This window comes from Protomyctophum parallelum (assembly GCF_964188405.1).
Source record: "Protomyctophum parallelum genome assembly, chromosome: 6".
Lineage (NCBI taxonomy): Eukaryota > Metazoa > Chordata > Actinopteri > Myctophiformes > Myctophidae > Protomyctophum > Protomyctophum parallelum.
The window spans coordinates 14475619-14501877 of NC_139701.1; the positions used below are offsets into that span (position 1 = coordinate 14475619).

General features: G+C 43.3%; 1 protein-coding gene across 4 annotated transcripts; it reads right to left on the reverse strand.

Moving 5' to 3' along the window:
- Positions 1–468: 468 nt before the first annotated feature.
- tbxa2r (thromboxane A2 receptor) lies at positions 469–25357 on the reverse strand. 4 transcript variants are annotated; one of them, XM_083767200.1, is made up of 5 exons: positions 24900–25357; positions 15849–16266; positions 14632–14898; positions 13703–13915; positions 469–864 (listed from the first exon to the last, which is right to left on the reverse strand). In XM_083767200.1, the coding sequence occupies exons 2-5, from the start codon at positions 16170–16172 to the stop codon at positions 547–549; spliced, it is 1122 nt and encodes a 373-aa protein (XP_083623326.1). In that variant the 5' UTR covers positions 16173–16266; positions 24900–25357; the 3' UTR covers positions 469–546. The 4 variants fall into 4 exon arrangements, with proteins under 4 accessions (XP_083623326.1, XP_083623325.1, XP_083623328.1 ...); XM_083767199.1 differs by having other exon boundaries at positions 13703–13918; XM_083767202.1 differs by lacking the exon at positions 469–864 and adding an exon at positions 2396–2627.
- Positions 25358–26259: the final 902 nt, after the last annotated feature.

Sequence of the window (26259 nt, forward strand, 5' to 3'; positions counted from 1 at the left end):
TCAAAGCGCTGCTTAATGCTTACATCTCCGATTTCAGCTCACTTAATAAGCTCCCTTGACCTCAGCGCACAATACCAGCAAGTTGGACGCGCTTTGATTCAGAAAGTGCCGACTGTGAAGGTAAACTGAGCCACTGTCTGGAGAGAACAAACGGATAGCTTGGGACTAAAATAGCATGTACAGGCAACTGGCAAGGCGGGTCAATCTGTTGCAGAGGATGTCCTGTGTAACAGACACATCACAGGTTAAATACCTGTAGTATAGCCAGTCAACACTCAACAGCCACGGTATCCTGTAAAAAGTTTCCTAGGGCATACGAGGCCCCGTTCGCTCCACACAGCTCACTGTGGATGGAAAAAATGTGTCATGGTAATATCTACCGGGTACAAGCACGCTGTCCAGCAGTCCTCTGTCACTGTGGTCACATCAGGTAAATGTCACTGGCACAAAGAGCCCATATCGATCGCAATCAGACAGACGTACAAAACTCCAGTGACGTTGTAATGGTTACCTATAGTGTGTGTGTGTGTGGGGGGGGGGGGGGGATCACGGTGTGGGAGGAGGAGTCCGAGTGAGCTTCGAGGTCGTTAGGTCCGTTTTGGCCACCTCGCCTTCCGGCCCGATGGTCTCCGGCAGCGAGGAGCGCGTGAGCCGGCGCACGGTGTCCCTCATGGAGGGGTACAGGGTCATGATGGAGCCCCGGGACCAGTCGACGCGGGGGTAGATCCGTTTGAGCACTGCCCGGCGGAACAGGATGTATACCCAGGGGTCCAGGATCTGGTTCCAGGTGGCGAAGCGCAACCAGAGCAGCAGGTACATGACGCGGAGTCGGCCCCCAGACAACACAGTCTGTGCAATAAACACCTGCGTGGTGATGGTGACGGGGGCGCATAGATGGAGGGTGGGGAAGGGTAAAAGGATGGGCGGGGGATGAGGAAAAAAGAGAGGAGGAAGGGAGGGAGGGAGAAGTAGAGCAAAGAGGGAGCGATGGAAGGAGGTGAGAGGAATGGTGGGAGTCATGGAGAGAAGGAAAGGAAAGTGTTGTGGAGGGAGGAGAGGACAGAGAGATGGAGTGTGGGGAAGAAAGGAAGATTGGTAAAAGATAAGAGAAAGAGAGGGAGATTAATTGAAGGGGGAGGGATGGATGGTTGGAAGGAAAGGAGTTTAGGAGAGACGAATGTGGAAGGAGTGATGGGAGACAGAGAGGTAGGCAGAGAGAGATGCAAGAGTGTGAGAGAGGAAGGCAAGCATTAAAGGAGTGAGTGATGGTGGTATGTAGTGCAGGGAATAAAGCAGAGACGGGGAGAGAGAGAAAGAGCAATATTAGGATGGACAGATTAGGGGATGAAGACGGGGACAGAGGATGGATGGAGGGATTGGGAGAAAGAGGTGGTCGGAGGAAGTGGTTCAGGACATGAATGATAATTCCAGAGAGAGGATGAGAAAGAAAACAGAAGAAGGGTACAGGGTGGGAACAGGGAGAGGACAGGAAAATGACAAAATAAATACATAACAATGACAAGATCATCATAATACACACGCCACATGGTTGTTGTGGTCCCCTCAGGGTCGGGACAGCTGCTGCAATCTCTAAGAGATGGTGGCCCAAGCTTGCAACACAATTCTTCCCTGTGCTGTGGCTACTGCTTTTGGCCAAATGTGAAGCGAGGCATGCCTCAAAGAAGTGTGTGTGTGTGCATGCACACATGCATTCAAGACATTCCTTGTGAGATGAGGTGATTATGGTTTGATGTGTTAGTGAGGCAGATTATGAAAGCAGACATAACAGGGCATCATTCATTATTAATTAATTATTGGTAAAAAAAAAAAAAAAAAAAAGATGAAACCACACAAAGTGGATGGATTATTCGCTTGGGAATGGAATGGACAATCTATTCACAGCAGCGGATGCACCCTGAGGCATGCTCATGGGAAATGTAGTTTGGAAGCTGGGAGTTCTTTGATGAGCAGATGAGCGTTTTTCTTTTTTGGTGGGCAAAGGGTAAAGCCAGCCAATCACAGCCCAAAGCTATGAGGATGACGTTGCCGGTGACGTCAGCTGGATGCTGTCATGATTGTCAGGCCTGTCACAATGACTAATTGCAATTATTTGAGATAATTGCAATTATTTTTGCATAATCGTCAATAGTTTCCATGTTGAAAAAATGTCTATACATTTTCTTTTTTTTTCTTTCAAAAATAGCAGGAATAGCAGATAAACTTGTAGTTAAAAGCTTGTAGATCAACTTTTTCTGTTATTTTGTAAAAAACTAATAACTGGAAAAAAAAGATTAAAAATGTTAAATGTGTCAGTTATTTCTTTGTATATTTAAGTTGTGCAATTTGTGATTATGAAGCCTAAAAGGCAAACAAACAGAAAAAACCCCAATTAAATCCTTGATCACAATTATTTGTGACAATATTACTCGTCAACTTCAACTTGTAATCGTGACAGCCCTAATGATCGTTAGGTTCTTTCCCCCCTCTACTCGCCTGAGTCGGGACTCCTGACACATGATGTAAATCCAGGGGTCAAATATCTGATTGACGGTGGCCATTCTTAGGTAGAACAAAACGCGATGGGCTTTTACGGGCTCTGTGGTTACAGCTCTCGTCAGAATATGTATCTGGTCGGGGGGGACAGCAGCACAACAAACGACAAACATCAGAATATGTATCTGGTCGGGGGGGACAGCAGCACAACAAACGACAAACATCAGAATATGTATCTGGTCGGGGGGGGACAGCAGCACAACAAACGACAAACATCAGAATATGTATCTGGTCGGGGGGGGGACAGCAGCACAACAAACAAAGCGGTGGGTTATAAAATTCTACTTTCAAACATTTGCCAATGCCACCCTGTTTCTTTGTATCTAACATAATGAGTCATCATTTATACAGCACCCTTAGGTGTTGTTTTTCAGCAATAGGACGGCTCAAAGAGAGACATACTGTATGGCATAGAACAGTGGTTCCCAAACTTCTTCATGTCAAGGACCCCCAAAATGATACTCATTAGCCTGCGGACCCCCATTTGAAAATATATGCCAAGGACCTCCATAAGAGAAGATTTGTAGGGCTCTAGGGCCCCTGGTTTGACCTGAACTAGGCTACGGCCACCTATTTAATGGCATTTCTATCTCTGGGACCCCAATGTATATTGTAAAATCAAACTTAATTTAACTCTGAGAGTGTACAAATGTGTACACTCTCTGAGTTACAGACCCATAAGGGTACATTTGGTTCCTAACTATCATTTAGCTGGGGACCCCTTGGAACTCCCTCAAGGACCCCTAGGGGTCCCCAACCTCACTTTGGAACCACTGGCATAGAAGACATGGGGTCCTACAGAAGCAGCGTAGCACTCCAAAAACAGGGTTTTTAATCACTAAACCCAAAAAAAATAATATATATATATATATATAATATAAATATATTTCATATTGTTAGAAATATTTAATTTAAGATTAAATTGTGTTAGAAATAATGCACATGCATTATTTTTCCACCGGGACACGTCCCCCTCATCTAGACTGAGTGGAAATATGAAAATATTGAGCAGCATGGAGAATTGGAGTTTGGAAGCGGAAGCGGTCCTGCGCATATATAAAAATCACCCCTGTGTGAACCGAGTGGTGCAATTCCCCTCTCTCTCTCTCTCTCTCTCTCTCTCTCTCTCTCTCTCTCTCTCTCTCTCTCTCTCTCTCTCTCTCTCTCTCTCTCTCTCTCTCTCTCTCTCTCTCTCTCTCTCTCTCTCTCTCTCTCTCTCTCTCTCAGCACTACCCTTCTCTCTGTTTCTGGCACCCCCTACTGGTATTAATAAATGCACGCAGCATTACCCCACACGGACATTGCTGGCCATTGCTGGTTTCACGCATGCGCACACCACTCGTGCTCATGACTGATACATGATACACACGGACATTCCTAGTTGTAGGAGTGGTTGCACCACTCAAAAAACATTTTATATATAATAAAAATATACTTCGCAATATAAATGAAACGTTCCGTATATGTGTACCTGCAATGTTAGCCCATGCATCAAAACAGAAAAGTCCAAACGGATTGTATTAAACGACATTAAACTCTGTCAAGGCCAGGAAGTTGTTCTTCTGCCACTCACTAGGTGTTTACGATAATGTCACGCGCATAGCCTCTATTGTCTATAGACTGGGTATGCACGTGACATCATCATCAAACCAGGAAGTTATGCGGGAACGCCTACTGAGTGCCAAAATACATACAGCTCATACATCCAAACAGAAAAGTCCAATATGATTGCATTAAACGATGTTAAGCGACATTAAACTCACTTTGCCACTCGATTTGCCATTCACTTTATGCACCTCTATTCTAATTGTTCATAACTAGGCAAAATATAATATAATTATTCAAAGTGGCAATATTGGAACATGTTGCGAGAATCATAAGAGTTTAGCATATAATCATTTAAAGTGAATTAAATTATAGTGACATTAAACTTCTTCACATGGCTGGGTGGGCGGGGACATCCTGAAACACCCCTGGGGGAGGAGGGGGGGGGGGTTACCCGGACCAGACTGAAAAACTCTAGCCTAGCTCATACTGTATAAAGCTTATGGCTCATCGCTCATGAGTCTGGGCATTTATAGACATCCAATCAAATGTGAGAGACAATGATGTGTGGCAGTGAGCGGCTAAGACATTTCAGGGAGGTGTGATGATGCAAGTGTCTCACAATGTGTGACATGTTCTAAATGACCAAAAGATGAGCCTCTGTCTCAGAGGGTCTCACACCAGTGATTCCGCAAACACAGGGTCGTGACATTTTAAGTCGAAGAACCCTTTTTATAGGTATAGGTTTATACTGTAGGTATACATATGCTTGTTGTGAACCGTGTAGAACAGCTTGTATTTTTGTATGTTTTCTCTTTCGGGTCTTCAGTTGAACAGATCCAAAAGAGTGTAACCTCCGCTCTTCAAACATTAACCTGCTCAAACCCACCAAGACCAACCTGCGCACAATGGGCGACCAGGCCTTCTACTCAGTCACCCCCGAACTGTGGAACGCCTTCCCCCACCCACCTAAGAGCACCACAGTCACCCCCAAACTGTGGAACGCCTTCCCCCCCCCACCTGAGAGCACCACAGTCACCCCCAAACGGTGGAACGCCTTCCCCCCCCCCCCACCTGAGAGCACCACAGTCACCCCCAAACTGTGGAACGCCTTCCCCCCCCACCTGAGAGCACCACAGTCACCCCAAAACTGTGGAACGCCTTCCCCCCCCACCTGAGAGCACCACAGTCACCCCCAAACTGTGGAACGCCTTCCCCCCCCACCTGAGAGCACCACAGTCACCCACAAACTGTGGAACGCCTCCCCCCCACCTGAGAGCACCACAGTCACCCACAAACTGTGGAACGCCTCCCCCCCACCTGAGAGCACCACAGTCACCCACAAACTGTGGAACGCCTTCCCCCCCCACCTGAGAGCACCACAGTCACCCCAAACTGTGGAACGCCTCCCCCCCACCTGAGAGCACCACAGTCACCCCAAACTGTGGAACGCCTTCCCCACCCACCTGAGAGCACCACAGTCACCCCCAAACTGTGGAACGCCCCCCCCCCCCACACCTGAGAGCACCACAGTCACCCCCAAACTGTGGAACGCCTTCCCCCCCACCTGAGAGCACCACAGTCACCCCCAAACTGTGGAACGCCCCCCCCCCCCCCCCCACCTGAGAGCACCACAGTCACCCCCAAACTGTGGAACGCCTTCCCCCCCACCTGAGAGCACCACAGTCACCCCAAAACTGTGGAACGCCCCCCCCCCCCCCACCTGAGAGCACCACAGTGCCCTCATGTTTTAAATGTTTTGTTCCCATTTCTAAAATGTAAATTCATGCAGGCGTGACGATTCTTCTTTTTATTTTACGCATTTGCTTATTGTAGCACAGATTTTCGATTTTCATGAATGTAAAGTGCCTTCGTTATAAATAATAAATAATAATAATAAATAAAATCCATTGTCGTTTCTTTTGGAAATCCCTGACTTACAAAGCATGAATCAGGCTTTAGTGAGACGATTCTATCTGCAATCAATCTTCCACACAGAGCAAAGATGCACTATGCTATAGACAACAGAGGGCAGTGATGTACACAGTTACCGCAGTGATCTGCTGTAACCAACATGCCATGGCCAGATTAGAAACAATCTCCTTTATTGATACTGCCTAGTTTGATAGTTTTTACTGTCAAATCCAATGATTCCCAACCAATATTATAATGTTTCATGAGAAATTATGTTAGAATGCCATTTCAGCTCGACATTACGAGACTTTATTATGCATGCATTCAAGACATTACATTTGATGAGCAGCCGTGTTAGTGAGGCAGCTTATGAAGGCAGACATAACAAGGCATCATAAATTATTGGTAAAAAAAAAAAAAAAGAAAAGAAAAAGATGAAACCACACAAAGTGGATGGATTATTAGCTTGGGAATGGACTATCTATTCACAGCATTGATTGATTGATTGAAATATTTATTAACAGTTTGTAGAATTTACAGTACATTTTAAGCACAAACTCAATACAAAGACTGTCAACTGTGAGTGGACGACCCAATTAAGCATTACACTTGTTTACAACAGGGTCCACATTGTTCAATTCATCAAAACATTTAAAGACATACAAACATTTAGAGACATACAAATAGACATTTCTATGTAGCTAAATTCATCATATGGGAAGCAAAAAAGGGAAAAGATACAATATACAGTGAGGGAAAATGGGGTGGGGGGGGTGGGGGGGATTCAGATTTTACAGAGGCCAGTTTCGAATTGCAGCCATCCGTAGGTGCCCTTTGAGAGCGGTTTTGAAGGAGTCAAGGGATTCACATGTCTTAATGACTGTTGGTAGGGCGTTCCACATTTTGGTGGCATAGGAGCGAAAAGAATTTAGTCCCTTGTTTGTGCCGAATCTGGGTTGTACATGGTTTGTTGCACTCCCTCTGGTGTTGTGGGTGTGGACTTCGTTTACATTAAGGAAGTATTTAGACAGGTACATGGGTATCTTGGTGGTGTATCGAATCTTGTGGACCAGACCCATTGCAAGATGCTGTACTCTGTCGACGACCCTAAGCCATCCCAGCCTGTCAAAGTGGGCAGGGGTGAGGTGGGTTCGGGGGGTGAGGCCAAGTAGGAGCCTGACCAGTTTGTTTTGGGAGGTCTGGAGCCTTGTTTTAAGGGCCTTTGAGGTGCTGTGGTACCAAGAGGTGGATGCATAGTCAAAGAAACCTTGTACGAGGGCTCCTGTTAAGGTCTTCAAGGTGTTTTTGCTGACCAGTGAGGAGATCCTGTAAAGGAATCTTGTTCTTTGATTGACTTTTTTGATTACGTTGGTGGCCATCTTATCACCGGAAAGATTGGCCTCCAGGATGGAACCTAGGTAGGTAATTTGATCTTTTCGTGTGATAATATTGTCACCCACTCTAACCAAGAAGCCATCTGCCTTGCTGAGATTACTATTTGATCCGAAGAGGATGGATTCAGTTTTTCCCAGGTGTAAGGATAGTTTGTTATCAGCGAGCCAGGTGCAGATTCTACCGAGTTCAGAGCTGAGGGTCTTTTCAACCTGCAGTTTGTTCCTGTCCGAGACCAGCAGTGCTGAGTCATCTGCGAACAGGAACAAGTTGCAGTCACAAGCTGAAGTCATGTCATTAACATATATTAGGAACAGTAAAGGCCCTAGTATGCTTCCTTGTGGGACGCCACAGCTCACTGGGAGGGGAGGGGACAGTGTTCCGTTCACCTCCACCATCTGTTCTCTCCCCTCCAGGTAGGATTGCATCCAGCTCACTGATGTGCTATCAAAACCAATAGCTTTAAGCTTGTTAACCAGTATGGAGTGGTTCACGGTGTCAAAAGCCTTTTGGAGGTCCAGCATGACCATGCCGCAGTATTTTCCAGCGTCCACCTCGTGTTTGATGTGGTCGCTCAAATAGAGGAGGCATGTGTCAGTGGAGTGGGATGTTCTGAAACCAGATTGGAACTCGTACAGCAATTTATTAGTGGCAAGATACTTTTCAACCTGTTCATAGACTATTTTTTCCATCACTTTCGAGATGGAGCTTAGAATAGAAATAGGTCGGTAGTTGCCGGGTTCTAATTTACTCCCTTTTTTGTACAAGGGGGTTACTTTGGCCAGTTTAAAATCTTGGGGGACCTGTCCCTGTTTGATGGAGAGGTTAACTATGTGGGTGATGACTGGAGCTATGGAAAAGGCTGAGTCTCTGAGAAATTTGGAGGGGATATTGTCATGGCCAGTGGCCTTGTGGGGTTGGAGGGCACTCAGTTTTTTAAGTACCTCCTCGGTTGTTACCATTGCCATTTTGAAATCATCTTTACAAACACCAAGGTTTTTGTAGAAGGCTTTGATGTGCTCTACACCAAAACGCCCAGAGTGGGAGGGCAGTTTGCTAACCAGCTTTGTTGCAATGTTTGTAAAGAAGATGTTCAGGTGGTTGGCTACATCAAGCTTGTCAGTGATGAGGGTGTTATTCGATTTGATGTTTATGTTAGTAAACCTGGTTTTTAGTTTCTGACCACAGCCTAGTTGGTTGTTTAGTAACTTCCAGAGTTCCCGAGGATTGTTTTTGATTTCCTCGGCTTTATCATTGATAAAGTTACATTTGGCAGATTTGGTCATGGCAATTACACCGTTTCTTAGCTTGTTACACTGGGTTTTTAGGTTGCACAGTTTGGTTTGGAGATTACTGTCGAAGCGCTTGGCTAGCATGGACTTGCATTTAAGAAGTTCAGAGCATTTGTTGTCTCTGGCTTTCATTGCAGTCAGTATGTCCGAATTCATCCATGGCTCCGAGCGGGTTTTGACCCTGATGGTTCTCAAAGGAGCCATGATGTTTAGTACTGATGTAAATTTGGTTTTAAAGCCAAGCCATGCTTCTTCGACTAGTGAGCTCCTGAGCACATCGGACCAATCCAGACTCTCCAGTTCAAGGTTAAAGGCCTCACTAGAGTAGGTTTTGAGGTCCCTAGATATGACTGTTTTGTGACAGTCATACTTTAGTTTTTGTATTTTGCGGGTACAGAAAATCATAAAATGATCACTGAGCCCACATACAATAACCCCTTTCTTGGAGATTCTGGATTTGTCCGAGGTCAGAATGAGATCAATGACAGTTTGAGTAGAATCACACACTCTTGTGGGTTGGGTAATTAGCTGACTGACACCGTGCAGATCACAAAAACGACTAAATGACTTAAACACAGGTGCTTCCTTACGAAGCATATCCGTATTGTAGTCGCCAATCAGGATTTTCTCTACACAATCCTCCCCAGCCAAGCACCCCTCAAGTATATCATAGAATCCATTCTGATCGGGCGGTCTATAGACGGTGCCAACTAATACTGATTTAGCATTTTTGAAAATTAATTCAACCCACACAGTTTCAATTTCATCATGCTGTAAGTCAGTACGAGTAACATATTCAGTGTCTTTGTGAATATACATGCACACGCCACCACCATGCCTGTTTCTGTCGTTCCTAATGATAGTATAGTGTTCTATTTCTATCTCTGGATCCTTGGTGGATTGGTCCAGCTTTGTCTCAGAGAAACACAGGATATTTGCCTTACCGTTTTGAAAGAGATGCCTGATTTCAGCCAGTTTAGGGCTGAGGCTATTTACATTCAAATGGAACAGGTGAAGGCCGTTGGTTGCGACGATTGTGTTAATTTCGTCGGTGATGAGGCATGCTCATGGGAAATAGTAGTAGTTTGAAAGCTGGGAGTTATTTGATGAACAGAAAGGTCCATTTTTAGGTAAGTGTAAAGCCAGCCAATCACAGCCCAAAGCTATGAGGAGTTTGTTGCCGGTGACGTCAGCTGGATGCTGTCATGATTGTCAGGCCTGTCACAATTACATACATAACTAATTGCAATTATTTGAGATAATTGCAATTATATTTTGTATAATCGTCAATCATTTTCATGTTGAAAAATGTCCATACATTAAAGAAAAAACATAAAACAGCAGCTTACGTGTCATTTTGTGACGTGTTGTAAGCTTGTACAGTAGATCAACTCTTTGTGCTATTTCTTTTTTTTTTTAAGACAAAATTATATAAAATAATATTAAATGTGTCTGTTATTCCTTTGTATATTTAAGTTATTTGTCATATCTGCCCTGTGCAATTCCGTGATTACGAAGTCTAAAAGGCAAACAGAATAACAAATTATTGTAATTACTCGTCAACTTCAACTTGTAATTGTGACAGCCCTAATGATCGTTAGGTTCTTTCCCCCTCTACTCGCCTGAGTCGAGACTCCTGATACATGATGTAAATCCAGGGGTCAAATATCTGATTGACGGTGGCCATTCTTAGGTAGAACAAAACGAGATGGGCTTTTACGGGCTCTGTGCTGGTTACAGCGCTCGTCAGAATATGTATCTGGTCGGGGGGACAGCAACACAGCACACAACAAACAAAGCTGTGGGTTATAAAATGCTACTTTCAAACATTACAGACTTTAGTTGTCTTGCGTACTGCATGTGCACTAGTGCGATCTGTGTCAAGCTAAACTGGAGACTGCATTTCTAAGGAGATATGACACATGTTAGTACGGAAGTGATGATTTGAGCCGACCATTTAGAGCAGTGGTTTTCAACCCTTTTTCGTCCTTTGAGCCATGGACCACCATTCGATGAGATGTAGACTCTCAGACCCGACACTTTTTTTGTGGTAACTGATGGGAGAGATAACAGGCAAATCTGGTAAAAATAACAACTCTACATTCTAAATTAAGTAATGAAGACGTTTAACAATAATTTACTCTCAAGAGCTACACACCTACAGTATAAGGGTCCATTTGGTTTAATTTTAGGCTCTCAAGAGTTAAAGATCTATAAGGTTTAAGAACCACTGCTTTAGGGGGAACCGGCTACTGCACTACCGCATAATTCAGCCGGTCAAAGGCCACCATTTAGTTTGTCATCTGTCATTTTCAGTGACAGATTTAAGCACCCACTACTAGACAAACAATAAGTAGAAAACCCAAGTCACATGAAGTGGCTGGGAAGCCACTTCAATGTAAAAGGGCGTGTTTATTTGCTCATAAAAGGCTATGAATACAACGATGTCTATTTTATTTATTTATTTTTCCTTTATTTAACCACATGCACACTAGCATCCCTGTTCTGGACATGTCATAACAGACAAACGTGCCAATAATAGGTGAACATTCCCCGAAAATAGCTGATCTACAAGAGCACGCAATAATGCACTTGCAGATCGGCAATGTTCAACAAAGATTTGGTGTAGAGGGGGAAAAATGAGGGGACCAAGTACAGACCCCTGGGGGACAGCGGTCAGTATATAGGGTCTTAAGTGGTTAACCAGATATGGAAATAACTATAAGAACTGTATATAGTAATGTACAATACTTTGGACAGATACAGTACATATTTTAAATATCTTAAATATTTTCTATATCTTGAGGGACAGATTTTAGCCTTATCAGACATAACGTGTTTGACCTATTGAAATATTGAATCAACATCAGCACTTTCATTTTCGAGTTATGTGGTGGAAATATGTACCCAAAGTGTGTAATAGTTGTGCACACATATCATTCTTACAATCCTTTACTGTTGTTAACATAACAAAGTTTTCCTCCTGTTGTTAACATTAACATTGTTTATTTGGGGGGTTTGATTAGATCAAAAGACCATTATTGCATTACCGTATTGTGCCGTTTTAATATTGAATCAAAGTCCATACAGCAGCATAAAGACCCATAAGGGAGAAAGAGAAAGAGTGATCAGAGAGATGGAGCAGGGTGAAGCAGAGGGAGAGCGGATATCCCTCCGCTGCCTGCCTGCAGCCGGTCTGCTCTCCCAGAGGCCTTATCTCTCTCACACACACACACACACACACACACACACACACACACACACACACACACACACACACACACACACACACACACACACACACACACACACACACACACACACACACACACACACACACACACACACACACACACACACACACACACACACACACACACACACAGTGCTCACGAGGTCACAGTCGCACATATCTGAGATCACGCACATAATGCAAGCATAAATAAATTGCATGCTGTACAAGCAAATGTACTCCTAAAGCACACACACACACACACAAGTCCCACAAACATGCAAGTGCAATAATTGCTATACAAACAACTACAAATGCATGCACGGCACACACGCACGCACGCTGAAACAAGACGATGCTTCCTGGACAGTGCTAGCTTGTGGCAGCTTAAGCCCCTGGCATTGGGTTTCCTGTCAATCAACACAACAGCTATTGTGCTGCTGATCCTGGCAGCGGGCAGTCATATTTCATTTAGTACTGACTTTGAATTTAACCCTGTTTGACTCATTCATATGCTTGCTCATACACAATACAGTCTACAGACTCTACACATGTCTAGACCAGTGGTTTTGACTCATTCATATGTTTGTTCATACACAATACAGTCTACAGACTCTACACATCCGTTTGACTCATTCATATGCTTTCTACACAATACAGTCTACAGACTGTACACATATCTAGACCAGTGGTTTTGACTCATTCATATGCTTGCTCTATTGCTCATACACAATACAGTCTACAGACTCTACACATATCTAGACCAGTGGTTTTGACTCATTCATATGCTTGCTCTATTGCTCATACACAATACCGTCTACAGACTCTATACATATCTAGACCAGTGGTTTTGACTCATTCATATGCTTGCTCATACACAATACCGTCTACAGACTCTAGTCTACACATATCTAGACCAGTGGTTCCCAAACGTTTCAGGTTGAGACCCAAAAGAGAAATTTTACGTTTGCCCGCGACCGAAACTTGTGAAAATATCTATCCATCTATCCATCTATCCAATGGAATTTCTTAGATTTGTTTGTTTTAAACCAGTTTGTTTTGGGAACCAGTGATCTAGACAATGAACTAGTGCATAATGCAGAAGAACGTAGAGTGCATAATGTATATCAGAGCCATTGAAAGGAGTGTTATGCCAATGAGGGGGCAGAAAACAGCCCGGTCACGTGGTTCATGTAACTCGTTTGTCACTCACGCGAACCCACAGACTATGTAGAAGAGCCGCCATTGGACTGGCCCCATGAAGTCAACAGAGTTGTCGTAACTCTCTCATCTATACCAGTGATTTTCAACCCTTTTCATTTCAAGACCCATTATTTATTCAGCATTTCATCCACGGACCACCATTTGATGAGATTTTTTACTTGTTGACCCAAAACCTTCTGTCTGGAATGTAGTTATCGATGGATAGGATTTTGTCCACAATTCCATTCTCTAATTATGTAGACTTCTTGTAAATTAAGAAAAGCACATTGATTTAACTCTAGAGAGCGTAAAATGAGACCAAATGGCCCCCTTAAGTTTTTTTTACGCTAAAGTAGTTAAAGAACTAAGTTAAAGAACTAATAACGGTCCACTAATAAAGGTCCATTTGGTTACAAACTCTCCATCATTTAGATGGGGACCACCTGGAACCACCTCAAGGACTCCTCCCCGGACCATCGGTTGAAAACCACTGATCTATATGACCTCATGGCATCAGACTAGCAACACACACAGTATATAAACGGAAACTAAATACACCACACGGACTGACCAGCAGGGGGCACCAGCAGATGGAGGCGATCACCATGATGAGGATGAGCTGCACCATCATCTCCACCTCGTAGTCTCTCCGCCGCTGGCCTCCGTCCTGGCCGCAGCACACGCGCACCAGCGTGACCACGCTGACCGTGTTGAGCACGAACGACACGCCGATGGACAGCAGGCCCACCAGAGAGAACAGCAGAGAGAAGGCCTTGTCACCGCCCTGCTGGGCAGAGAGGGATCATGGGACGATAAGTCGTTATTGTCGTTTATATCGTGATACAAAACATTCGTATCGCGGAGATTTAAATGGATCGTGAAATTGTCACACACTGGGATTGATTATTGTTGAGCAAATTCAGCACCACCTAAACGAGTGGTTCCCAAACGTTTTCATGTCAAGGACACTCATTAGTCCGCGGACCCGCATTAGAAAATACATGCCAGGGACCCCCAAAAAAATAGCAGATCGACGAGCTCACAGAACTTGTAGATCTGACAACTTTTTTTGCCGAACTTTCCCTTAACGGCATTAAAGTGGCATTTTAAGTTTTAACCATGCTTGATTATCGCGATGCTAGGCCTATCGTTAATCACAATGAATGTTCATGTCGTCCCATCCAGTGTTAATTTTGACAGCAAATTTCTTATTTAGTCTTCGTCCTTTGAATAACACACCCTTTACTTGTAGTCCTATTTTAGTAATCTGAAATGGTTTAGTCTTAGTCTAGTCTTAGTCGACTAAATATCAAAATATTTGTCTTTTAGTCTTAATTTTAAAAGAAAATTCTGATTTAGTCCAAACAGTGCTTTTGAAAGCACTGTTTGGTTTTAGTCCCATGTAGTCGTCTGAAATTGTTTAGGCCTTGGACTAAATATCAAAACCTTAAGTCTTTTAGTCTTAGTCAACAAAATGAACAAACGTTCAACCATCCCTACCTGGGCGCTGATGTTCAGGAAGCACCAGGACCCGGGCAGCTGCATGTGGTAGCTGCCCACGCCGGTGACCGGGGGCAGCAGCGCCACGCAGGCGGCCAGCGCCCACACCGTCAGCACCATGGAGACGGCGCGGTGCTTGGGGGCGGCGGAGAGGGCGAAGGGGCAGTTGATGCCCACGAAGCGCTCCACAGCCATGGCGGCGCCCAGCAGCAGCGGCGACAGGCCGTAGAAGACCATGGACATGCCCATGAAGTTGCAGAAGTGGCACTGGCGGTGACACAAGGTTATTAGAGTTAACGAGAAATAACGAATACTAAAATTGGAAAATTATAAAATAAAAACATTTTAGTTAACGGGTATACCACTCATTTTCAACATTGAACTATGTCATTGACATACCTTAGAGTTGTATGGAAATAATAAAAAGGTTCCCCCATTCTGGCCGGCAGAGTACACCTTCCCTTTTTGCATAGAAGTGTATTAAATCTTTAAATGTTCTAACTTCTGATTAATTGAAAATGGAGGACCCTAATGTAAACAGGTCTTAGTGCTTTTTCTGGTTTTATCCTGGCAGTAGATTTTGTATTGACCGGTACTTTCGTTGAACTGTAACCATTCTACAAACTGTGATACAATTTTCAATCAATCAATCAATCAATCAATCAATCCCTATGTCACTGATCACATGACAAGTTCTAGACCTCTAGACCTCCAACACAGAAGGGGGGCTCTTAAAAAAGAAAATGTCATCAAGGTATATATAGCTCAATGTTGAAAATGAGTGGTGATGAGTGATAACTAACTGAAACTGTATTTTGTGTTAACAGAACTAACTAATTAAAATATCTATTTGTGTGTGGAAACAACAGGATCTGTCCAGGTGACGTGTGTGTGTGTGTGTGTGTGTGTGTGTGTGTGTGTGTGTGTGTAATGCGCGCACACCGTGTCATGCCGTTTAGTCTCGGAGCATGTGTGTGTGTGTGTGTGTGTGTGTGTGTGTGTGTGTGTGTGCGCACAGTCTCCCATTGGCTTAGAGGTCGGCTAGAGAAGTGTGTGGTTGCCTAGAGATGAGGCATCCAATCAGGTCTCTCTACAGGCGTCTCTCTAGGCGTGAAAGCACCAGCAAGAGAACATTGACCAGCTGTGCTTTCACAGCAGCTGGTAAAAAATCTAAATGAACTAAAACTAAACTAAAATGAAATGGAAACTATTGTAACCTGGGGGTCCAGCTGGCGCCAGTTGAAGTGCGTGACGTGGAAGGACACCACGATGGAGCCCGTCACCAGCAGGCCCATGAAGTCGGTCAGCACCAGGCCGCAGAGGAAGATGAGGAAGGAGGAGCGCGAGCGGCTGTGTGTGCGCTGGTACGACTTGACGAGGACCACGAAGGCCACCAGGTTGGAGCTGAGGCCCAGTGTGGTGAAGACGGACGAGAAGTAGGCCGAGGCCACGGTGTGGTTGTAGCGGAACGGGGGGCTGTTGATGGAGAAGCAGTGCGGAGTGGTCTCGTTGGCCAGCGGAGCGGGGCCAGAGGCGTTCATGGTGAGCGACCGACTGACTTCAGGAAGCGGGTTGGGGGAGTTGGACGAAGTTGACCACCGCGAGGCCTTCCTCTTGTCTGGTAGTCGTTTCTCCCTGGGGAAAGAACAATGAGATTTAGTCTATGTTCAGACTGGCAGCCTACATTTTCCAGAATTCCAGATTGGAATCATAATGTTTTTTATCCAACCAGAAAAACAAAAACAAAAAAACAGATTATAACAAATCAGATCTGAAACACATTCCTAGTGTAGTATATTAATGTTGATAATGGTGGAGAATATAACATGCAGGTTCAAGAGAACAAAGTGAAGTCCAGGCGCATCCCTTTCTTTCCAATATCGTTTATTTCAGATCAGCCAAAATCATCATGACAGACAGGAGGAATGGTTTCCTGAAAGTAAAGTCCTATTCCAACACGAGGCACTTTATATACTGATAGTGTCTACATACATGTACTAAATCCTGTGCATGTGCGTGCATGTGTGTGTGTGTGTGTGTGTGTGTGTGTGTGTGTGTGTGTGTATGATTGAGTGTGTGTCCGGCAGGGCTCGAGATTAACGGCGTCCCGACGTCCCGGGGACTATAAAATATCTATTTGGGACGTAAATGTATCTCATTCGGGCCGGTTCCGGGACGAGAGGAGTTTTTGCATTGAAAATGCGTATATCGCGTGCAGCGCTGAGCAGCATGAGACTATCAGCGCTGCTGACACTTTTTGCACTATCTGCAGTGCCGTCAGTCAGACAAGTTGACAACATGAACACACCACCATTCATCCAAAGGAAGCCGCTTATATTACTTCTGCCCCGTGGATGGGACATTTACATTGAAAAACTATCGGTTGGAAGCGTGGTTTAACCATGGTTGTGTCTTGTGTGTATAGCGGAGGGAAAAGTTTCATATGGACACGGGGCTACCGCTACACTACACCAACGTTAGCTTCCATGCTAGGCTTGCTAGTAGCCCCATATGTGCCCTCTCCCTACGCTCATTCTGTAGCTCAGATGAGCGTAGGGAGAGGGCACATATGGGGCTAGGCTTGCTAGCTGCTTTAACATGTGTCGCATGGAACCTCTCCCTCTGATAGAGCTACATTATAACGGGTTCCATATGGGGCTAATGTTAGTCCAAGTCAAATCCAAGTAGGAGTTGGATCCACGTCGGTCCAACCCACAGCTGACCAGATGAAATGGTTACGGCACATTGAATAATATGTTGGTATCCTCTGAAGCAACAGATTGTTCTGGAATTGCTGCCCCGCAGCCCCAACACTGTAGAATGCACTCCTCAAAACGCTCTCATTCCACAGTTTTTATTGATTTTATTTCTTCATCTTAGTGTTCCCCCTAAAAAAGTTTTTTTTTAATTTGTTTTCTCATGCCACCCATGTAAATCATTTGAGTATTCATAGACTACCTGCATTACTGCACGTTTATCTTTTGGTCTTGATCAAGCAGCCTACCACCAAAGTTGTATAGCTACTGTAGTCACTATTCATTGATTCACCAAAATAACAAAATCCATTTGAAAATAAATATCACTGTTCTCAGGTTGAATATTGATATGCGGTTAAAATGTGATTAATTTAGATTAATTAATTACAAAGCCTCTAATTCGATTAACATTTTTAACCCAGCCCTATTTTTCATCTGGGAGCATTTTGACTAAATCAGTGTATTTTCTCTATCTACTGAAGAAACATGAAGCCAAACAAATAATGTACTGCATGTATTGTATTTCTATTATACAATAGGAATACAGTTATTCATTTCGCAATCTGAGTGGTCCTTTTTTAACTTTTTTTCCCGGGACGGTATACATTCACTTTGGGACGGTTCAAATTGTATTTTGGGACGGTTCCGGGACGGTGGTGAAAAAAGTTAGTCTGGAGCCCTGGTGTCCGGATGTGTGTGTGCTTAGAAATGTGTGTGTGTATCTCAAACCCTAATATCACCCAGATGTTACTGATCGATCAGGCCTTTGTCCTGAGCTCTCCTGGCCCCCTGACCTGTATGACCCAGGCCTGGACAGGGTTGCATTCCTTAGCTCTCCCCTTAGTATCACTCAATGCTCATACCATATCTTAAGAATAGGCTCACTTTTAAGACATAGTCAAAGCTTTGTACTCTCCATGAAGGGGGAGGGGTGGTGTGGTTTGTGAAGTGATCCTGCCGTCAGACCATCCCCAGATCTGTCCCCAGATCTATTTATCTATATATATATATATGCCTACTGTATATGCCTATGTCTGGGCGCCAATATTCTACACTAGGTTCAGATTTCTAACGTCTAACTTTAACGATTTGCACTCTATGGTCAACGTGCACTTTATCGTACCTTCTTGGCATCTGCCATGTGTACTGTTCTTATTGTATTGTTCTGATGTACTGATGTCTATGCCGCTGCAAAACTATTTGCCCTTCGGGGGCACTACATAAATTTGACCCTTAAACCTTGTCTGGGCACTCGGAAACTGAAGACCAATAATCTATTTTCAGCAACATTGTCTTACAACAGAGCACAAGTTAAGCATTAGTCACATTACTCTGTCATCACAGATTAGAGAAAGGATTAGCCTGCAATCTGTACAAGGCCTAGAGGTATATTGTTGTTGGACCAGCTAAACACACGGCACAAGATAAATTAAACTGGAACACTAAAAGGAAACAGCATTATGCTGCGGAACAGGGACTCATGATGTAGAGTCTGTTATAAGTTATTAAACAAGCTTATTATGGCACATCAGACAATGACAACTTTGTGACTTCACATGTATTCAATACTAGCAAACATGCCCTGTTGAATATTACATTTGGGGATTAAATACAATCTCCTGTGGTTGAAAAACTGTGTTAAATGAATAAAATAAAAACTTATATAACTTATCTTATGAATGAATTTTAATTTGGTCCAATCTGTATGGTAGTTGGTAGAGTATGTTACAATGTAACATGTATGTGTATGTCCTGTGTATTTGTACAGTATGTTATGTTATGTTATGTTATGTTGCACCTATGTGTACTTGCACTGCTGTAATGTTGTAATGTATAGGACCCCCTCTAAAACGAGATGCTGCATCTCAAGGGACCATCCTCTCAATAAAATTCTGACAGAATTCTGACAACTTATCCAACTGTGGTTGTATTTTGTCTCCCTGCTCTTCCATTGAGACATTTAGATCGTGTCAAAGGTCATGTCTCACCTATAGACACAGGCTCTGACACGGATGTTGACATGAGGGTCAAGATTCAATTTATCCCCTGAGCCAGCAATCCGGCGTAGAACAGGAAAGTTATATAGTGCAGCTTTAAACGCAATCAATTATAGTTGAAAGTAATGTAAGTAAGTAGTCAGTTTAGTTACCATAGCAATCACACGTGGGACAATGATCAGTATGCTAATATTAGCACGCTCATTCAAATAGTGGGGAGAGAGGAGAGATACAGACATAGAGAGAGAGAGAGAGAGAGAGAGAGAGAGAGAGAGAGGGGCATCCTATCTAGTCAGGAAATGGAGTTTGTTCAACAGTCCTGACACAGGAAGTCAAGGCAAGTAGTTTAAAATGTCTCATGTTCAAAGTTAAAAAAAAATCACACACGTGTGAACCTAGTGGTGCAATCCCCCCCCCCCCCCCCCCCCCTCTTTTTCTCTCTCTCTCTCTCTCTCTCTCACATTAGACACAGCACTACCCCTCTCTCTGTTTCTGGCGCCCCCTACTGGTATTAATAAGTCACATACTCGTGCTCATACAGGTACACAGGTACACAGGTACACGGACATTGCTGGTTGTAAGAGTGGTTGCACCACTCAAAAAGAAAGAAAGACAAATGACACGCTAAAGTGTAAAGTGTCAGGTCTTGATAAATAGTGGATGGATATTTCATTTGAATTATCCATCTTGCTGGCATGCCTCTGTTCCTCAGTCATCAGTATAATGTCAGTCACAGGGACAATGGTGTCCTTGGCTGTGTTTAAGCAGATAACTTGTTTCACAATGATTACGTGCTGATAGAGTACCATTATAGTTCTACACCTCTATGGCTATGACTCTAGATAAATACATTTGATGAATTAAAACCACTAGTCTAATAGACTTCAACGTACAAATAGTGACAATAACCTACAATCTCTACAAGCTCCATAAGCATTGTGACACGCACACACGCACAAAAAGTACAAGTGTTTTACATAAGTAAAAGTATAAATACTGCAAGTAGGGATGTCCCTTTTTTCCGTTCGTGATTCGGTTCAGAATCAGATACCACAATTTCCACAGACCAGAAGTCAAGGGTTGACATTCGTCTAACTTGACACATTATTCTATGCTAAGCTTTGACCGTTCAGTTGTGTTGCATGTTGGACTAGTAGGGAACCGCGCGGAACATGCGACAAAAGTCTGCAGTTGTTTTCTTATCGTAGTAGAGTAAGTGTGTAGAGTAAGTAGTGTGTGTGTGTGTGTGTGTGTGTGTGTGTGTGTGTGTGTGTGTGTGTGTGTGTGTTGCACGCACGCACACGTGCATGTGTGTGTGTGCGTGTATGTGTGTGTGCGCTGTGTTATACTGTGTGTGGAGAGAGGGAGAGAGAAGGGGAGACAAAGCCAACTCGGAGCCATGGACGGAGCAGAGCGGAGGTGTTTGTTTAGAGACAGATATCTTGTGTTGTGTTTATAGCTATCTAGCTGTATATCTTGAGTTGTTTATAGCAGACTCCTCGCTCAAGTTTGGGCAACTTAGACTGGCATATTCACCGATACCGATATGACCCGATATGATACCAATACTGTAGAAATCCTGTATTCAAAATGTACTCGAGTACAAAAGGATCTGCATCAAAATGGATTTAAAGTACTAAAAGTAAAATAACTCATATTGCAGAATTTCACAAGTTTAAAATGTGTACAAAATATTTTCAAATGGCCAAGACGTATAGGGTTGAAAGTGGTTAATGTATCTTTTCTAATCAAAATTAAAATCTACAAAGTAACTAGTAACTAAAGTTTTCAAGTAATTGTAGTGGAGTAGAAGTAAAAGTATTGGAAATTGGAAATACTCAAGTAATGTACAAATACCTTACAAATACAGTACTTGAGTAAATGTACTTAGTTACATTACACCACTGCATATATATATATTTATTAGGGGTGTGCTGAATCTGCTGATATTGCGATATATATCGATACTTCCTCCCGCGATAAATAATCGATATGCTGCCAGCAAATATCAATAAAATCCGGGAGGAAAAACAGGTCGCGGAGCGTCCGTAACGGGTGATAATTCCGCGAGGAAAAACAGGTCGTGTAAAACATGACAAAGTTACTTATTACTAGTAGACTAATAGCCTTTTATGCATAAAAGGCAGATCTATAATAATAATAATAATATCTGGGACTTCTATAGTGCTTTTCATAACACTCAAAGACGCTTTACATGTGTGGGGGCCAGGGGGGGAAACAACAAAAGGACAACTTTATTAGAAAGATCTGCTAGCAACATGGGGCTGCTGTCTGCGGTCACAGCAGCCCCATGTTGCTAGCAGATCTACCTTTTATGCAACGAACAAGCTCTCTCTCTCTCTCTCTAACTCTCACTCTCGCTCTCTCTCTCTCTATGTACCCCATTGAAGTTACAAGAGTTAGATCACTGCGGTGTTGCAATGTTCATATAAGCTGTTCTGATATTATAGGAAATAGCCTACCATATAATTTATTTTTATTTTATAATTTGCATCTTAATTTGTCATTAGCCTAACTGTAGGCCTAGATACAGATATTTGAATGTGCAAAAATGTGGAAAAATTATAGATCATCATCATGTACTGTAGGGGGACCTCTGTCAACAAAGTGTACAGTATATAGGGTTTAAGGGTAACAGCAAGAGTAGGCACTAAGGAAGAGTGGGCACTACAAGTAAGAGTGGGCACCTTCAATGAAAACTTGTCTCAAATTTGATCCAAAATGTTAACAAAAAATTTATATTAAAAGATGATTATAACATGCTTGAACATTTGACAATTAAGGTCTAATATTTCTAATATTGTTACAAAACCTGTATTTCCAGTCATTTTGGTCATAAACAAGAAGATTAAGGCTACATTCTGGTCTGATATGATCTGGTATACGTTTTTCTTGCTTCTTGTATCCAGGTTTAAGTGGAGTTTAAACGGAGCATCCTCCTCCTCTCACATCCTCCTCCTCCTGCCAGTTATCAGGTTATGTGACTGAACCGCCCCCATGAGAGAGAGAGCGCGGAAATGAGACAGACTAGAGTGCCGGCGCCAGCCGCCACGTGCCCCCCGTGTGACCCTGTGAGTATGCCATTAGGCTGAAGCACCCAGTTATCAGCTCAAATCAATACGTCAATGTCCATCATCATCTGCAAGCCTGTCCTACTGTACTCGACCGTGATCATATGGTTTCTTATTCAAACTAATGGGGAACCACAGGACTTAATTGAGAGGAGTGGAAGAGAGCTTAGGAGTAGGTTATAATGGCATGCTCCATTTGCTGAGAGCTGTCATTAAGCCTGATTTATATTTCATTGTACTACTTTGGCCCATTTTCCACCAAAATAACTTTGGTTCTTCTAGAACTGGTTCCATTATAGATTATTGGAACCGTGGTTCTTTCGCAGAACCGTTTCTTGGTTCCAGTTCCAAACCACCTTTTATGGTTCTGAACCAATTGACTTTCAGTGGAAACACTCTGAACTGGTTCAATATCAGGTGGGAACCAAGGACCGAACCAGTTCAACCCTGGTGGAAAGGAGCCTTTGTGAGCTTGTACTGTAGCTCTGGCAATTTGGCGAACGACACCCTTGTCCAATGGAGTATAATATAAGTATTCTTTTTGAATGCTGTTACTTTTTTTTTTTTTTTTAAGATATTTTTTTGCGGCTTACGCCTTTTATTGATTTTTGAAGGGACAGACAGTAGGCTGACAGGAAACGGGAGAGAGATGGGGGGATGACATGCAGTAAAGGCCGTGTCGGGTCCGGGAGTCGAACCCGCGGCACACTGCGACTGGATTACCAGTCCGGTGCCCAGACCGTTACGCTACGGCCTGGGCCCGAATGCTGTTACTTTTAATATTTGGTTTACCCTGTAAATTAGTTTGAATGGAAATCAAAAGGAAGTTTTAACAGAAACTTGATAGAAGTTCAAGCATCCTTTTTTAATAATCTACCCACTTTAGTTATAAAAGGAATGGAACAAATGTGTCAAATTTATTTTTTATATATATTTATACTAAGGTAATTTAACAGCTTGTGGTCCAATTCCAAATTTGTCTTCCCATTTCTGTGTTTCATCACTTCCTATTTCATGTGTTTACTGGTCCATATAGGTGTCCTGTATACTCTCTCTCTCTCTCTCTCTCTCTCTCTCTCTATTGATTGGATGAAACTGTTATCCTGACCTGAAAATGTACGGTATTATCTGTTTACTATGAGAGCTGGTGAGACGGGGACCCCTGTTACTGAACAAACATTTGCACTGGACTTTAATGCACCTTTGAGGCCACTATCCATGGGCTACACAGGACAACCATCACTTGTTACGCTTGAATATACACATTCGTGTTAGGAATTAATTTGAATCAGCTGTTGAAATGTTTATAGCCAACATGATTTCATTGTTAACATTCCAGGGAACCCAGGCAGAGCCTGGTCATCTGCCTGATGTTAACCATTATCACAGTTCAAACAAAAGAGCAGAACTTCCCACAAAAGTGCTTGTCCAGTGTCCACTACACTTAACTTCTTAACTACTGGACGATATAAAGATTACTTTACTTTGTTTTCAGACTGGAAATGACCACAATTATTCTATCATTATGACAATTCCAGCGTAGAGGGAACTTGATGCCAACTTGCTAATCCTGAATCATTGCCCTGCCCACTCTCTCCTACCCAACATCTGGGTCTTGTATTCATGTACAGGTGGTGGTGCACCTCTTGCCTTTCCTGCCATAGTGTCAGTTTGCCTGCCTCTAATTCTAGGTGCCTGACAGTGACCTGCCTGCCAGCCTCATTAGAGTAGAGGACCACATTTCATTCTGATGTGGTGAAATGTGGTACATGTTGTACAAAAATAGAAGATCTACAAGCTCACAAACGGCAACACATTGTGAGTCTGTAGTAGATTGGACATTTTTGAAAAAAGTAACAGAATCTTCTTATATACAGACCTGGCACGAAACATTTTCAGATGGCCAAATAGGCTGCTGCTGCTGCATATCAATTTGGGGTAGCTTAGTGTATAGGCCTAGGCCTAACATGATGAAAATGTTTGGAAAAAACTTGAAACCGCTCCTGCAATTACTGCCTTTTTATGGTGACAGTTGGGAGTATGTGTCATTTTGTGTCTGCTAGCCTGTAGAATGTGTTTACATCTCACTCTCATTCATTCTCACCTCACCTGACATAACAGCTGGTGCTAATCAATAACAGGTGTCCGTTCATTGCCTGAACTATAAAGAAATGAACTATGCTAATTGCTAAAGTTGCATGTGATGTGGTTGATGAGAGCTAATGAAAAAAATACATAGGCTACATTAACAAACAAACATTACAATTATTTAAAAGAACATATTATGATAAACCTGTTCTGTATCCAACTTTTTGGACACTTGGAGTTGGAGGATACTTGCCTATAGTTCATGCACACATTTACACACTAAATATCTAGCCTACTATTATTTTTATGTAATCTATTTAGGCTACATTGCTCACCTTCACCGTCGCTCAAGTGTTCCTCCACAAAACAATGATGAAGTTTGACCGTTTGTTGTGCAAATATGCGCGACGGCGCAGTATACGACACTTAATAATTAGCTCAAATCCATTTCCAGAAGTGTCCTCTTCGGTCAGTGCGGTGACGCAACGTCACATCAGTGGACGCACTCACGCAGAAGTCAGACGGACAGAGTGATGGTGACAAGCAAGCAAGCAAGCACTGCAGCCTGCATATGTCCATATGAGCAACAACACTGTCTGTCTACAACAACTACCACTTTCCCACCGCAAAAAGTCACTGATTAGCTTTTCCCCTCCTCTACAACATGAACGAACGAATCTGTTGTCGAACGTGCAGGCTTATATGAGAATGAGCGTGAGCGCTCATGAATCGGATATGATTCATGAATCGGCTCTCAATATTTCGACTCAAGCATACTGCACGTCTGGCCGCACCGCTGTTTGGCCGCTGTCTGTAGTCATGGCTACTGTAGTCTGCACGTGAGTCTGCAGGAGGACCTTTTTACAGTCTATGAGGAGGACTCTGTCTCTATCATTTTATGCGTGCGTGCAGCAGGCGTTCAAATCATGATGAGTGGGACAAGGACAACAATGGATGAGTGAGTCTGAGTGATTCAATCCTTAGAAGAGTATATTAAATCAGACTCGATCTTTACTTTTACGACACAAATAAACAGATGATAGGCCCGCCAAATTGATTGTTGAAACAGAATAAACAAACCATAGTTCAGTAGCCTATTATTGTCTCCACCAGGCCGAAGGCATGGGGGGAGAGTATGTTTTGCACTCCGTCCGTCCGTGTGTCCGTCCGTCCGTCCGTCCGTGTGTCCGTGAGCAGCTAATCTCGGCCACTGTTAACCCGGTCGATGCCAAATTTTGCACACACACTCCCTGGATGCCAACGATGAACCTCTGCCCCAAACTTTCCAGAACGGCCTGTTATAGCGCCACCAGGAGGCCGCTTTGTGCAAAACAAGTTTTTGCACAGTACACCTACAGATTTTGTCCAAACATCACGCAAATTGGTACACAGTCTCTCTAGAGCCATTCAACGAAACGGGTCTTTCAGATTTCTCACACTCCATCCTGATTGGTTAACATTGGCTTCCAAAGTTCACAGGAGTGCTCAGTTTCAAACAAAATGCTGCAAATCATGAACACATTTCCCTGAAATTGTGCACCCACATTCCCACTAGGCCGAGGACGAAATGCCACATGAACAATTTCAACTCAGCCTCAAGGTGGTGCTATAACTGGCCGAAAAGTGTTTTTACCTCTAACTGCACGGATCTGTGGATAACTTTGTATGCCAACTCCCTAGAGGCCAAGGAAAAAC